This window comes from Branchiostoma floridae, chromosome 1, assembly GCF_000003815.2.
Source record: "Branchiostoma floridae strain S238N-H82 chromosome 1, Bfl_VNyyK, whole genome shotgun sequence".
In the NCBI taxonomy this organism is placed as follows: Eukaryota; Metazoa; Chordata; class Leptocardii; order Amphioxiformes; family Branchiostomatidae; genus Branchiostoma; species Branchiostoma floridae.
In genome coordinates this window covers 22,269,951-22,286,181 of record NC_049979.1, presented here as the reverse complement: position 1 = coordinate 22,286,181, position 16,231 = coordinate 22,269,951, and the positions used below count along the sequence as shown (strand labels likewise).

The 16,231-nt window shown below is 42.0% G+C and overlaps 1 protein-coding gene across 1 annotated transcript in view; it reads left to right on the top strand.

The window, feature by feature from the left end:
* The window catches only part of LOC118416040 (protein jagged-1-like), a 42,702-nt gene that overhangs the window by 22,012 nt on the left and 4,459 nt on the right, over window positions 1-16,231 (top strand). Inside the window, 16 exon segments of the mRNA XM_035821124.1 lie at window positions 232-345; window positions 806-922; window positions 1,890-2,003; window positions 2,139-2,185; window positions 3,572-3,745; window positions 7,062-7,212; window positions 7,677-7,841; window positions 9,330-9,443; window positions 11,857-11,970; window positions 12,557-12,670; window positions 13,591-13,707; window positions 14,118-14,145; window positions 14,376-14,461; window positions 14,664-14,777; window positions 15,375-15,496; window positions 15,973-16,224. Of these exon segments, the coding sequence (XP_035677017.1) occupies window positions 232-345; window positions 806-922; window positions 1,890-2,003; window positions 2,139-2,185; window positions 3,572-3,745; window positions 7,062-7,212; window positions 7,677-7,841; window positions 9,330-9,443; window positions 11,857-11,970; window positions 12,557-12,670; window positions 13,591-13,707; window positions 14,118-14,145; window positions 14,376-14,461; window positions 14,664-14,777; window positions 15,375-15,496; window positions 15,973-16,224 (1,943 nt within the window).

Here is a 16,231-nt window from a genome sequence, read left to right as displayed (position 1 = left end):
TATGGAATGTCTGTCTGTTCTATCACTAAAATGTCCTAGATACCATAGATAGGTATTTGCACACGTAGGAATGGTGAAAACCCCTCATGTGTAAGCTTGGTGAGGGAGATTCTGGTTACTGTTCCAAAAGTCATAATGGGGTATTTACAGTTTTTTTTACAAGGATTAAAGTAGACATACATATACTTGTGTACATTAAGTTAACCTGTTTGATCTTTGTGCATCTTACAGCTGAACAACCCTGTGTGTCCAACCCGTGTCAGAATGGCGGGCAGTGTACGGAAGTTTCCAACGGTTTCCGTTGCACCTGTGCCCTTGGCTGGACAGGAGACACCTGTGACATAGGTACTTTTAAACATCACTTGTTTACTGCTGTTAAAGTCTCATCATCTGCTCATTTCTATCATTAGTTATAATGTAATAATGTTGGTTTATGTGTTAGGCTTAATTCTTGCCACCAACTCTAGATAAATCATGGACTGATTTTTTAGTTTGGATGGACAGTCTCTGTGCAATACTTCAGAGAATCTTTGAATGTTTCCTTACAAACGTTTTCAGTCCAAGAGGTACTGCTACTACTTGGGACATTTTTTTCTTCTTTTAAGCCATAATAACAATTTTCAATTTGTAGCACTGGACATTACTAAAAAAAAACTGTGGCTGATATATGTGACCTGGGAGTTAAATGGTAATACACTTCTATCCATTATGCTTAGGCAGCTAATGAATTTTTCACAGGGATTTGACTCAACACAAAAGTATCACATTGATCCTTTATTCCACTATCTGTAATTGCTTTTCTTAGACATTGATGATTGCAAAGAACCCAACCCGTGTGCCCATGGAGGGAGATGTGTGGATGAGTTGAATGGTTATCACTGCCAGTGTCCACCAGGCTGGCTCGGATCCACCTGTCAGATAGGTACGTAGGTCCATCACTCGGAAATGTCATGCACTTCAGGGTCTTAATCACATGCATCTGATTGTGTGGCATGTTATTAGATAAATAGTACAATGATTTGGACCATTTTCCTTTTTCAAAAGGACAAAGGAAACCTGTTTCCTTTGCAAAAGGACAAGAACAGTGTTAGAAGTACACATTCCAGTGAAAAGCATATTTTTTTCCAATTGAGAGGATTTTAAAGCAAGTTGCATCCTTCTATGTCAGTAAACTACAATATGCATGCCATTGTATTGTTCTCCTTTGTGTATATTGAACATGAATAATTGATAAGCTCTTGACTGCAATGATAACTAATGTGACACCAAATACATCAAGCATTTGTCATCGGATTGACAGATCTTTTACGGCTTTCGATGATATCTGGTAACCTCTCAAAAAAATGTAACCTTGCCCTAAGGACTAGTATAACTGCTTCCTATAAATTCTTTGTGCTATAAAGAATATACATAATTGTCCTAATGCAGCAAAATCATTGTGGTAACCTGTAAACACGTACGCTCAGATCTCAATTACTAATTTCTTAGCAGGGTAGTATAGACCAGCTGCCCAATACTGGAACTGTACTGTTAATGCCTGTACCATCCTTGGGAGCTTGCATGGCTAATTACTGAGTTATTCCTGCTCATGCTGTGCATATCCTTGCCTCTGTCAGTCAAATCCCCTAACACAGAGCAGTGGGTATTTTACTATTTACTCAGTTGCCTCTGGTGGTAATTGTAGAAATACAAATGTTATGAAAATATTCTAATCAAATATAGTTAACTGTTCCGGTCACTGCAAGGACAGACTGCAGAGAATTTGGTGCTTGAGAAAATTCTTCATATGTCTTTATGACCCAGCTTGCAAATTAAATCTTGGATTAATATTGTTGTTTTGAATAATGCCTGTTTGGATTCTCCTAATCCTGTGTTTGTATGCGACTCAGATGACAACGAATGTGAAGACAGCCCATGTGAGCATGCCTACGCCTGTAGGAACCTGATTGGAGACTACGTCTGTGACTGCCAGCCAGGATGGACCGGCAAGAATTGTCATATCAGTAAGTATTTCCACATTTACCCTAGACTGATTCACTCACTCCTTGAATAAATATGAATGCATTGACTCTTATCTTGCAAGGTAATTGTGTATGTTGCATAACTTTTAGCTCACAGTGTTTTATCTATGTTTTCAGACATTCCTGACTGTACCGGACAGTGTCAGAATGGAGCAACATGTGTGGTAGGTCCGCTTTCTATATTCACAACCAACAATAGGAACAAGTAGCTGCACCTTCACTTCCCTGTTGGATGAACATATTGCCTACAAGTTCTCTACAGACGTTGTGTGATATTTGTTCTCACAATAGTTTTGGGTGGAGCATGGTAAGACCCAGACAGCTACAAAGGAAACAAGTGCCCGGTGTCGCCCCATAAAAATCCTTTGAAATCCCCTTTCATGTTTCCCATGTTGGGATGTGGAGAATGTTCATGCCACATGCAGGAGTGGTATTTGGGACAAAGCTGCATCACCAGTCTGAATGTCTAGTTGTTTATACTGCAGGCATACTTCAACATTAGCAACCATTGCATCACCATGGGACCACAGGTGATCCATATGCAGCACTGCCGTCTGTAGTCCATGTCATTAGTTAACAAGAATTTACCTTAGGAAAGTTCCAAACACCACTTGCTCTTTATAAAAGAGGGTCTGCATCCTTTTACCATAAGGCATAGCGAGCTGTTCTATTTCACATTTAATCATAGACGGCCTCTGCTCTAATTCAACATAAGCATTGTTGCTACAAGTCATTTGTGATTGCTACAAGTCATTTGTGAAGTGTAAATTTCATTGCTATAATTCTACGTAGAATGTTATCCTGTTGTCATCATTAAATGTCATTGACAAATTCGTGAAGTTGAATACTAGATTGCCCAAAAGTCATGACGAGGCTTCCGGTTTGGGTCGCTGTTAGCAGCCTAGTTTAGCCAGACAGTCAATCTTGAAGCATTGCTAGCCCTCACGAATTTATCTTTCAGTATTATCGGGATCCCCCATGCGGACCCTCATAAAAGTTGTACCTTCTTGCAGCTTCCCTTTTCACATCAGAATCCGTGGAACTTAAACATGTTCTTCCAGAAGGGATCGTATCACCTTGTTGTATAATCTCTAGTGTAAACTTACAGTCAACACCTGGTTCTAGGTATCCTGGTTACAAGCTTCTCCAGCAAATCTTTCTCACAGGGATCAAGTGTGCAGGAATTCAGGCAATGCCAACCTGGAGGACTGTGTTAATTGAGGAAAGATGACCTTTCAGTTTGACAGCTGTCTAAATTGCCATGGTAGCTTTGTGGCAGAGGAACCGAAATATTCTTATAATGTAAATGTGGGTTGGCACATGGCGGTTCGGCGACCTGAGGTCAGGGCTCGGCTAGGATGGAAAGTTCAGCGTCCTGCCACCTGTTGAATGTGGTACAAAGTGGGGGGGGGGGACCTTGGGGTACTGTCATTGTAATCTTGTTCATGTTCTGGCACTTCAATCTTATGTACCTTAATCTCCATATTCAACATCCCGCAATTGTGCTGCAATCATTGTGAAATGTAATTGGTGTTTATCTGTCTGACCAGGACCTGGTGAATGGCTACCATTGTGAGTGCACGCTGGGGTTCGAGGGCAGGCGCTGCCAGAGGAACATCAACGAGTGTCTGAGCAATCCTTGTCGCAATGGAGGGCAGTGCGTGGATGGTGACAACAGCTACACTTGCAGATGCCCACTGGGATTTGTTGGTCGAAACTGTGAGGTGGGTGGGACTGGATATTTTACAGCAATTAGCAAGTGTCAATCAAACCTTTAGCCACTTTTCTGTCTGGGATCACCTTTTGTACCAAGTTCTGTCGTACTGGGGTGACCTTGAACTGTAATTATAGTGAAGTCAGGTAATGTCAGTACCTCCAAAAATCTGGCAGATCCATTTTTGGAGACTCAATACAGAATAGTTCAAAACTACTATATAAAGCATTTGACAAATTGCTTGATATAATTCCATGATAGTGGAAGCTGGTCCTCTTGTGCTGTCAAGAGGGTGTGATTGAATAAGATTCCTTTTATGGAAATGGACTAAAAACTTTCAGTTGGGAGGCCTCGTGACCTCTTTAACGGTGATCTTGATAAAACTCATTTTAAGCTCTTTAAAAGGACCAAAGATATCATAGTTTTACGTATGATTTAGAAATGAATTACATGGAGAAAAGAATCTTAACTACACATACACAAAAGTTTTAATAATGTTTTCTCGAAAAAGATTACTGCAGATTACCATGGAAGATACTAATGCTTTAAAGATTGAGGTCAGTCATTGTGCTAAGGGAAACAAAATACATAGAGTGAAGGTCACTGTTTAGAGGAACAAGAAACAACAATTAGACTGGGCCAACAATTTCACCTGTCCTGTTTTTGTGTGATGGTAATTTTGTAGTGTGGGTATTTTTTTTTCCAGTGTAGTACTCAAGTCCCATTAAGACATAAAAGTGACCAGGTGTAGTTTTCAGGTGCTAGTAGTCTAAGTAGTGAGAAGATTTATTTAAAGACCACTGTCCCCTGAGCCTGGTGGGAGGGGATGTGGGCTGAGTGTGCTGCAGCAGTGGAGAGTGTGTCTGTTGTCAGCAGCAGTCTGGAATTTGACATGCTTGACCTGGTATCAGCTCCTACAATCTCCTGTGTAACCTTGGAAACAAGTCTGGACAAATCCTCCAGACATGGAGGCACTTCTGCACAAATCGATGGATGGAGGGTACTTGTGTGCTCAGGCCATGGTTTGGACAAATACTTTGTCAATTTTTACTTAGCCAGCGGCAGCCAAGTGTCACCAACACTTTTGGATCGCCCTGTAGCGCACATCACCTGTTGATGCCAGTGAGTCAGTTACACGGTCAATCATGTAGAATTGCTGACTAACCAGGTTACTCATGTCTTGGCATCAGTACAGGAGAACCGTGATGGAACGGATGATAAAGGAGAAAGGTGCAAGTCACTTTGGTCCAGATCCCTCCTTCAACACAAAGTGCCCATTTGTGTATCCCCCATATGCCCAGCCTCTTGAGGCTCTTTTGGCAGCAAGTTTGCTGCCACAAGAGGCTGTGGTTGCATTCATCACATACCAATGAGGCAAATTTGATGAGAAGGAAATGGGACTTAAAAGGTCCTCAAGATGCCTAACTTCTTTGCCAACTGTAAACATTAGCCTCCAGTAGGCTGCAAGCCCTGGCTTGCAGCCACCCTGTGTTACCACATCTTATGGAGGATTTTAAGCTAGCTTACTTCCACTGGCAAGTAAAGTGTACCGACTTTCTCACAGTGGCTTAAGCAAGCAGCACTTACCCCTGTTTGTAATGGCCGACAATCCTCCAAAGAGGTGTTTGTCTCCTGTGTTGTGATTTATGCACCATGGGTGCTTGGCTTGGCCACCTTGGTTGACTGAAACTGATTGCTATTTGATATACTAGAATTGGCTAGATTCAAGACTCCAAGTCCAGCATAATCAATTATCAATGGTGATAAATCAGTAAACCACTGAACACAACAGCCTTTTTAGGACTTGTCATTCAGTAAAACTGTTGCAGGTGCTGCTGCTGCTTCCATTGATCTCTCAAAAAAGCTTTCTTTGGGGGTTGTGGAACCTGTTCCTTGGAGGGTCACAGCTTGTTTGCTTCTGGTTTGTTTCCACTTGGAACCAAAGTACTTAAAGTAGATGGAAATAACAATGAGTGCAAGAATGGGACTTAAAAATGGTTGAAAGGAATAAAAGATGGTAAATTTTTTTCCTTTAAATGTATAATTCATAATGTAATGTTAAATGTACCCTTCAGCTCACAAACTGTCACTCTTCAGCCAAAAATTGTTAACCGTGACACATGTTCTTTCATTTTTAACTCATAGACTCAGGTAATCCTGCGTGTCATGCTACAGATTATTGTCACTTTCCCTCAGTCCCTTGGAGTAGCACTCATAGAAATGTTCTTAACTGAGAGTACATCAGTTAATTTATCATTCTCATGAGATGGATTTATGACTATCAGGGGAACTGTCATGAAAGTCGATGTCCTTGTCCCTTATATCCTTTCGTGATGAACAAAAGCCATTTAACATGAAGGTCCTTTGGAAAACTGAGAAACCTTCGGATAAGTGTTTTGTGCACAGTGTTATGATTTAATGAAATATTAATGTACGCATCGGCCTCGGCTCTCGGGAATATTCAGCCATTCATTTCCGTGCGTTGGAGGTCTGGGCATGGTCAGAGCACCAACCTCTTTGATAGCAAACATTTGTTACTTGTACAACTATGCATATTGGTGACTGTAATGTATATGGTGACTGTATATGTACATTTTATGGATGACATCACCTGCAGACTCCAAATTTAATGTAAGAGTGAAAAAAAAGAAGATGGGAAAAAAAGATGTCTAAATTTTCAGCGTAGAGACCATTAATGTTGTATCAAGTGACAAAACATGGTATTACAGCCAACAAGTCATTATTCCAGGACCTGTATTTTAGTGATGTTAGTGTTGTAATCTGGTATCACTTCAACTCCTCTCAAGGCTACCACTTTTGGTATACCGCTTTGAGACGTTTTGAGAATTTTCCCATTTTGGGTATTTTCTTGTTATGCTGACCATCACTGGTGGGAACAATTTTTTTTCCAAAAGCAAATGAAAATCAGTACATCATGGATATCATCCATAGTTTTTACTTGCTGTGGCCTAAGATAACTTGGATTGACTAGCATTACTCCTGTGAGCTCTAATGATTTAACATTTCCTCTCTTTTTTTCAATGATGGCAACAGACTTAACAGCTATTTGTAGTTCTCAAAGCTGTGTCACATTTTGTTTTGATATTTTGACATATATCATTATGTGCCAAATCCTGGACCACTGTCCAGTTTAGGAAGATTTGCCTTCACGCACACATCCATCCATCCACTCACACACCCACCACTGTGTGATCAATGGAACTATGCAGACGTCTGGGCACCTCTTGCTCTGACCTCTTGTGGCTGAACTTACATTGCTCCCATACACAGCCTCACTTTGATATGAAATCTGTCCATCTCTACAGATTGACGTGGACTTCTGTAACCCCAACCCCTGCCAGAATGACGCCCAGTGTTACAACCTGGAGACCGACTACTTCTGTCAATGTCGAGACGGGTTCGAGGGCAAGAACTGCACACACCTGAAAGACCACTGTCGGACCGGGCCCTGTGAAGGTACAAACATGCGCACAGTCACACAGAAGTTGAACCAGATACCCCTGTTTGTTCCAGATATAGCACATAGTTTGGTTAGGAATTATTTTTGTTGTGGGTGGGGATCCTGCAAGGGTGTGTCATGTTAGACATGGGTCCACCCAGGGGAAATGAAACAAGATCTAGAGCCTGTGAAAAGCTTGAAGCTGAGGCATGGCATGCATGCTGTAGGCAACAGAGGAATGGGAAATTAAATGTGATACTTGCCTGGCACTACCTAATCCATGGTTACCTCAAAGGAAATATTCCAGCACTCTGAACCCCCTGAACCTTGTGGTAAATGCATTACTAGCTTCCTTCTATTGAATTATTAAGTCTGAAAATATGATATCTCATTGATACTAACAATGTGTAATCTAACATGGCTGATAAGATGAATTTTTGAGGCTGCATATATTGAAAGAGGGCTGTTGGCAATGTTTCAGTGATAGACAGCTGCACAGTTGCTGTTTCCTCCAACACATCCAGTGATGGGGTGATGATCATTTCCTCTAACGTCTGCGGGGACCATGGCAATTGTATCAGCCAGCCTGACGGAGACTTCACCTGTGCATGCAACAGGGGTTACACGGGAACGTTTTGTCAAGAAAGTAAGCTACCTTAGCAGGCATGACCTGTATCTGCACTTACCCGGTCTCATGTCCAATGTTACCCCAGACGTGAAAAGTCTCAGGCACCAGCTGCAATCAGGCAATCTCGTTACTTGCAGCTGTCTCCCCAGTGTAGTTGCTGCAAATATGCAGACCTCAGAAGAGGTCTGGATGGCAAGGGTGTACACAAGTTCTGCCTGATCAAAGATAAAGTATTCCAACTCTGTCACTATCAGGGTCAGCCCTTTTCTGTAGAAATTCCACAGATTCCTTACTACTGATATTACTTGGAGATATCTTGGCCTGAGTTGGCCTTCCTGCCTGGGCAGCCATGAGTATTAAACAGTGTGTGACTATGAGTTATCATGACTCTCTGTCAACATGTGTCAATGGACATGCTTTCTTAATTGCAAGATCAGCTGCATCTGAGGAAGTCTCCTACCTTGGAATAAAGTGGGAGGCAGTCAGCTGTCATAACTGTACTTACTTGATAATGAAAACTTGACTGTGCTCGCTCACACATCTAGCACTTTCTCAAAACTCACTCTACAAAATAGCTAGCTAGCAATGCCGAAAATAGAAACAGGATGTTTTGATGCTGGGGGCTTTCTGATAAGCTAAAGAACTATCAGGATAAGATTTCTCTTCATTGATGTTCAATGTAATTTCTTTAAAAGCTATCAGCTAGATGTATTATTTTTTAAAGAAGGTGAAAGGGGCTATTTGATGTCGAGAGAGATGTTAAAACAATTATCATTCTGCCTTGTTTCTTAGCATGATATTACTAATATATAGTATACATACATGTATGGTGTGCACAGTCCACACTTTTTGGCCTGGGAAATAAAAAGAAAGGCGGTGCCTATTTCTGTTCAGCCAGACTAGTCATAAAACTGGTATTTTTATGGTATGTTTATATTGAGGAACAGCATGATGCCTTGGATCTAGAAGGCCAAGGTTTACCACCTCTTATAACCCTGCCATGTACCACTGGTATGTACGATTCAACAGAGGAATGTTGTCAAATTGATATTCAGCATATGAAACAATTGGAAAAAAAGCCTTCAAATAAGCTTTTACGAACAATCCAAGCACATTAGCTTTAGAATGTATTTAACCATGTAATAAAGAGCTAGATAAAGATTGAGCGACCATATAGCTACCAAAATTGGATTTCAGTTATGTAATTTTATCGTTGTGATTTCATATTTGGAATATGACAAAAGATGTAGAAGTATGAGTTAGAGGACAACAAAAGACACGAAACTTTAAAAAAAGTTTGTTATTTATTGACAAAATTTGTTGACCGATCTGTCAGAAATCGCTTAGTGGCCACATCCTCCGAAAAGGAGATGTAAAGCTGTCTGATGCTGGTCCTTCCGCACTGCCAAGTACAATAAAAAATATTTGTACCCAGTGCAACACATGTGTGTTACATGGATGGATGTAATGGCCAGTGGTCTGACTACATTGTATTCCCACTGTTAGACATCAATGACTGTGCTGTGAACAGATGTCTGAACGGAGCGACATGTGTGGACGGGATCAACTCCTTCCAGTGTGTGTGTGCTGAGGGCTGGGAAGGGATACTTTGCAACCAGAGTGAGTAACCTACTACACTTGTTGCCTCTATGTAAGGACTCTTTTTATTTTTGCTGTGTCTGTTTGTAATATGTTGGTACATATCCGTAGTAGGAGATTGTCTGGAAGTGAGTGAGTGGGAAGATGTTGTCAACTTGCCCTAGGACATAGGAGGGACTCTAGAGTTCATGGAGGCAGGAGATCTTTATACTCTTGTTCAAACTCTTCAAACTATTAGTTCTTGCCAAATATAGATGATTTGCTAAGTGCTCTTGGCTTGATCAACAAATGAAAATTGAATCTGATTGTGTAATGTCTGTTAAATAACATCTGATTCTGAAGGTAAGATGTGTATCGAACACTATCAGCTAGTGGTGCGTACCGGTTCGCCGAACCGGACTTGGACTTGCTATAACTTTCGGTTCAAGTCCGGTTAAAACCGGAACGTCGAAAACCGGTTTTCTGGAAAACCGGATATCTCTTTCTTATTGTATACTAGTATCATCTAAAACAACGCTAGATGCCTATGTAACTTTATATTACGATATATATTAATCGCAGCCAACGGGCCAGAAAATAACGTATTTCTGCGAAAATAAATTGTCCTACCGCTATAAGCGGGCCAAGCACATGGTCGCGCTACGGGAACCTTCTTTCAAAATCCGGCAACGCGGCAAAAATGACAGGTTCACTTTAGCAATATTACCCATGAAAATAAAGTATGTGGATTTGTTTATCTCCTGGTATGGTTTTTAAGTCCCATATCTTCTGAAAATGAAGAAAATTTCCGAGATAAACAAGCTAAAACAAATCTCCGGCGACTGTTGACATTTGCCGCTTGCCGGGATACTTCACTGAAAGCATGGGTGAGCAGCTTGTTAAAAAGAAATACCGACACGTTTTATTAAAAAAAAAGTTTAAGTTCATAAACTTATTTTATACCTCCTGCCTTTATCGTTGTAACGAATAAATTTACAATTAATTTGTAAGGTTAAATGTAGAGTATAAAAACACCGCACGCATCCTTTTCTACCCGCATTACAGTAGGCTATCCTATTGACCCCTATGACCTCGCAAGCGCCATTTTTAAATTTCGGCCGTCAAAAAAAAGCGGAAAAGGTCGGATTTTGCCGTGATTTCCCGATAGTTTTCATTAAAAGTCGATGTTTCTACAACTTTGAAAATGATGCAGTCGTCTTTGGCAATATCTTTATAGCATGCGGCCCGGTCGAATGTGGTTGCGGGCGCCGGAGATGCAAATTATGTGTCGCCTAGAGCAAGTCGCTTTATGCTTGTGTCTATATGGGAAAATTAGCGACCGTCAAAAACCGGACTTATAAGTCCGGACCTGAACCGGAATCTTTGGACTCGAGTCCGAACCTGAACCGGAACGTGAGCTTCGGTACGCACCACTACTATCAGCCATCTGTTGTATGCATTCTTACACAAATCAGCTGCTTATTATTAATTCAAACACCATTGTTTAGTATCTTAGGAAGGCGAGAATACTTGTTTGTGATTTTAGGATTATCGCGCTTATGCAAACTCATTTAGCCAAAGCCCCCATTTGTAATTCATCATTGACACCGTCCACCATTGAATTCCTTTGTTTACATGATGTTTATTGGATTTGTAATGGCAGGTAAAATTTCAAGTGCACCAAACACAAACGGAATAACAGTTTGGACAGGGAGATTGGTTCTGTCTCCTATTGCATTACATGGTGGTAGGTAAAAAGATTAAAGCAGCCATGCCAAAAGCGTGATTCCGGCCTGTTTGAAGTAGGTGCACAGGCTTGTTGTCGTCACTCAGTAGCTGGAGCATAGGTTACACCACAAACACAGTTCCAGGATGTAGAGTACATGGGAAAATGGAGACCTTTAGCTTTCAAGGTTGGTAGTCAAATAGGAAGGCAGTTGTTCCCAAAGCATTGCCATCAAGGGGCACATCAATGCTTCCCCCTCTCACGCATCGCTGCCAGACCAGTCAGCCAACTCTCCATAGTTTGGCTGGCAGAATGCAGGCCTCCCCTCCCACCCCTCCTCTTCCTGGTCTGCATCCAGTCATAGAACATGCGAAATCCATTTAGCAGTGGTATGATGTGTACAATAAATTCTAGTTTGTATCGGTAAATTGGAGGTGAGAGTGATGCTTTCAACATTGACTTTGTCAGGTGGCAGGCTGTACCTTGTAAATCACAAATTAACTATGCAGGAGCATAAAAGTCTCCCCTTTTAACTTGATTATTGCACTATTGAATTATTAATTTTCCATCAGATCACCAAAGTGATTGTACGTGGCAGCCATTTGTTCTCAATTGTGTGAAGAGGAATGTGTAGTATAAGGCATCTAATGGAACAAATTGATTGTATACAGGAAAATGATTCAGCCTTTGTTATGTTAAATTAAAAATTCATATATTTTTGCCTTGTAGATAAGAACGAGTGTTCTCCAAATCCCTGTCGCAACAATGGAACGTGTGTGGACCACGTCGCAGACTTCTCATGCCATTGCAAGAGGCCCTGGAAAGGAAGGACCTGCAACAACCGTAGGTGTAACTCTTGTCACTCTTCACATGGGTCATGAGGTTGTGTATTAAATGTGATGTTGACCCTCTTCCTGCTGACATGTGTTATATAAATGGGTTTCACCTCTATGAACTGCCATTGTAGCTGATGGGGCAAGGACCGAACTTTCTACCATTTCCTTGGCATACTGTTGCCCATCTCTGTTGCTCAAGGGAAGGTGTGGGTCTCTGGTTTCTTGGCAACAGAATGCTTCTATTTCAGTAGGCAGCAGGCGATACCAGTGCGTACCCCCTGTGTAATGAAGAATTTTTCAGCCCCAGCTAAACCTGACCTCTAGTATCAGAGCAGTTGCCCCCATGATCCGTAGCCGCCTACTAATACTGCCAAACCCTCCACAGAGATTATCTCAGGCTGAGGAGTCTTACCAAATGTCACTCTCTCACTGTTTTATTGTAGTTGTTGTTACGTCTCCAGGAAGGTCATGTTTTCAATGCCGTTTGTGTCTGATGATTGATTTTGGGTCTCCTAGTGGCTTTCTATAGTACTGCAGCAAAATGTCCAGTTTTGATGTTTTGTCATTGATTGTACCCTCTGTTTTCTCCCCAGTGCACAGTCACTGTGATGACATGACCTGTGCCCATGGTGGCACCTGTATCGACCTGGGAGACACCTTCACCTGTCTCTGCTCACCTGGCTGGGAAGGCTTCACCTGCCACATAGGTAGGACACCAATAAATCCATAAAGAACAACTCAACTTGTGGTTACAGGTTGTTGAGTTATAATCTAAAAGTACTGGGTTCAAATTGTTAGGAGGCCCCAATGTTGTGCCCTTTGCGCAAAGGTACTTATTTCCCTACTGAACTCAGGTGAACATGAGTACCTGGCTTCAGATATATAGATGGGGACTAAAGAAGCTCTGTGTCTGAGAAGCACTTTAAATAACCCCCCATCAAAAAAGTGTGGGGGTCCATCCCGTATGGGTGGTTCAAACTTTACAGTATGGCCTTATGCTGCTTGCCCTTACAGTACTGAGCTGGTGTTTACACATAAACTTAGGCAATTTACCTTTTATGTGAAGCAAACAAACAAACACTTTCAAGGTGGTCTGTGGGATCACTTCCGCGAGAAGACCATCTAGTGGAACAATTGCTGGAAGTTGTCATTTAATGTTGCCCTTCACCTCTGGAACCCAAGCTCCCCTGAGTGGTTAACCAGCTGTCATGCCCTAATCCTCCTGTTTACTCAGTTTTCCCTGTCTGCTGTTACCAGACCACACCATTGCCAATCAATGAGGAAGCCTCTCCCTTATCAGATCAGGTGTGCTAAATCAGGGCAGGAAAGTCTGGATTTACACAAACGTGGGGGCCCAGTGGTCACCCAGAAATGCTGCTTGCATTGGGATGAGTGTGTGTTGGGTCTCCGTGTGATCCTGAATGCATTACTGGGCATTAGCGCGGCCTTGTCTATATTAGAAATTGGAGATAAACCTCCTGCAAATTGGGAAATGCCCCACAAAGCAGGAAGGCTTAGCCGGAGAAACATACTAGGAAAGGCTTACGTCTGTAGATATTGGAGGGGAGTCTTAACTTTTCTGGCAGTGGGTGGGAAAGTTTCAATCTGTTTATTGTGTTACTTACAGCCAAGAATCACAGCTGTGCATCCAACCCATGTCAGAATGGGGCCACATGCATCAACAGTGGAGATAGCTATACCTGCATGTGCAAGGAAGGTTTTGAAGGGCCACAGTGCCAGGACAGTAAGTCTACAAGTTATTTATTTACTCATCACAAATACCTGTACACCATACTATATATTGAGCTCATTTTTGTAAACATCCTTGACAAAAAGTGTTATTTAGTATTTGGAAACTTAATTTGTGCATCCCTAGGACATGCCCATATATGGGGCTGACATATATGTATATTATAAGATAGGTATGGATCCCTCATCTCCTGTTTTATGTGTTCTCATTTTTCACTAGACAATCAGTCAGCATGATTGATCTTGAAAATAATGAAGAGGAAAAATGAATAGCTTCATATTAAGCTTTACGAGTCCCATGTGAAGACACAGAACAAATTTTAATTTTCTCAATTTTTACTGTTTTTATGACTTTGTTGACATGTTCATGCCTTGTATAATCCTCTCATCATCTTTTTTTCCCAGATGTGAATGATTGCAACCCACACCCCTGGTTAGTAGTAATATCTCTCTTTTGTTGAGTTTTATTGTAGACAATAAAGATGTTGCTTTGCTTGTGATTGAACAATTTTATGGAATCTGACCCTTGCACCAGCAATTTATTATGCATGATACATCATAAATGGTGTGATTCGTTACATCTTAAATTACCAATTTTGTTAGGCAGGCAGTGTTTGTCCAGTGTCCCCACTGACCAGTCTTAAATCTTGTTCCCCACTACAGTTATAACGGTGGGAGCTGTGTGGATGGAGTCAACTGGTACAGATGCGAATGTGCAGAGGGCTTTGTTGGACCAGACTGCAGAATAAGTAAGGAAACATACAACTTAACAGTGATCAAACTTACATATCCATTTGCTGATTTCACATCCTGAAAAGTCATACCAAATGTTTATTGCAGTTCCTCGTAACTGCATCAGAATGAAATGATGGGATTGCCACATGATTCAATTATGGAGTCCCCATCACAGATTAGAATTAAAGGTTTGCATGTCACTCTCTTTAATTGCAGATATCAATGACTGTGCGTCCCACCCATGTGCCTATGGCAGTACCTGCCTGGATGGCATTAATGACTACACCTGCAAGTGTCCTGCTGGCAGAACAGGACGGCACTGTGAACTGGGTAAGTCAGCCCTCCACTACATCAGGGTCAGGTACACCAGGCAGTATTACCCGCTGCAAATCAACCAGATCTTTGGATGAAATATTCTACCAACTCACAAGCTAGCATTCCATCACAAATACATGACATTGTGACTGACATCAAAGCTCAAAGATGAAATAGTGAAAAAATTGTTGGATTCCCAGTCAAGCATCTTAGCATATGGCTATAAATGAGCCTATGATTGTATTGGGATCCCCATAGATACCTTGTGGCTGATAGTGCTAAACTCAATGGTAAGCACTCCTACCAATAAACTTGTCATAACTCTGGCCACCCAGTGTCCCTGAGACCACCAGGTCCCCAACATATGTAAATGAGCCATCATCTACTTAGTCATCTCAATTTGGAACTTTGGATTTTGTGGTATTTTGTTTTCATGCAGATGTAAACCTCCCAATATGCCAGTTATTTTGTCGGTCCAGACAGAAATGATTTTTCCAGATGAGTACATTCGAAGACGCGTGTAATCTGTTTTCTCTGTCTCGGCTCGGGATATATTTAGGTGCGCCATGTTGTTCACGAGGCGCGGGATTGATGATGCGTTGTTTTGTCTAGTTTTAGGGGACCTGCAGCGGCAGCCATGCTGGGGAAGTGGCGGGCTGTTTGCACATGGAACAAAGTGGGAGGATGAGTGCAACACCTGCTCCTGCAGGAATGGAGAGGTGGTGTGCAGCCAGGTACACACGGCCATTCACACGCATTACCCACACTACGGGCTGTCGTCCTTGGCGCGCCCTTTTAACTTCCCACGACTTTGAAGTCCTGAAGAGAAAGGCTCGTTTATGTCTGCGACACTGTGACAGACGCCCTTGAGATACCATGGAACACTTGGCAGGCTTCCATGCTGCCTATTGACTGTTTTTACCGCCCATCTGTCACTGTTTTTGTTTAGAAGTATGCATTTGTGCAACCTTGCCAGCTGCCACAGTCACAGCCAAATCAGTCAGATAGCTTATCAGATAATTCTGGTCTTCTAGGATTATATCTACATGATAGGATTAGGCACATTTTATAGTGGTGTCACATCTGATGGCTCCATATGTGATATAATAGCAAGGGTTTGTTTGGTGATTTGACGGTAATTTGGATAATCCTATGCGTGTGATAATGTTATAAGCAGTGTTGGTAATCGAGTTTGTGTCTGCCTGGATAGATCTGGTGTGGACCCGAGGTTTGTTTTGCGGGAGACGGGAACACCATGGACTCCATGGAGTGTCCGCCAGGACAGTACTGTATGGTGCCCACAGAGGACTCCTGTTTCACCCCTCCCTGTGGACGGTGGGGACACTGCCGCACCCCGGGACTGGACCTGCCCTCCGGACCGGTCAGCAGGACAACCACCTGTCTGCCCAACACCACCGAACTGGACAACAACTGTGCCAAGATAACCCTCATGTTCGACAAAACTAGGA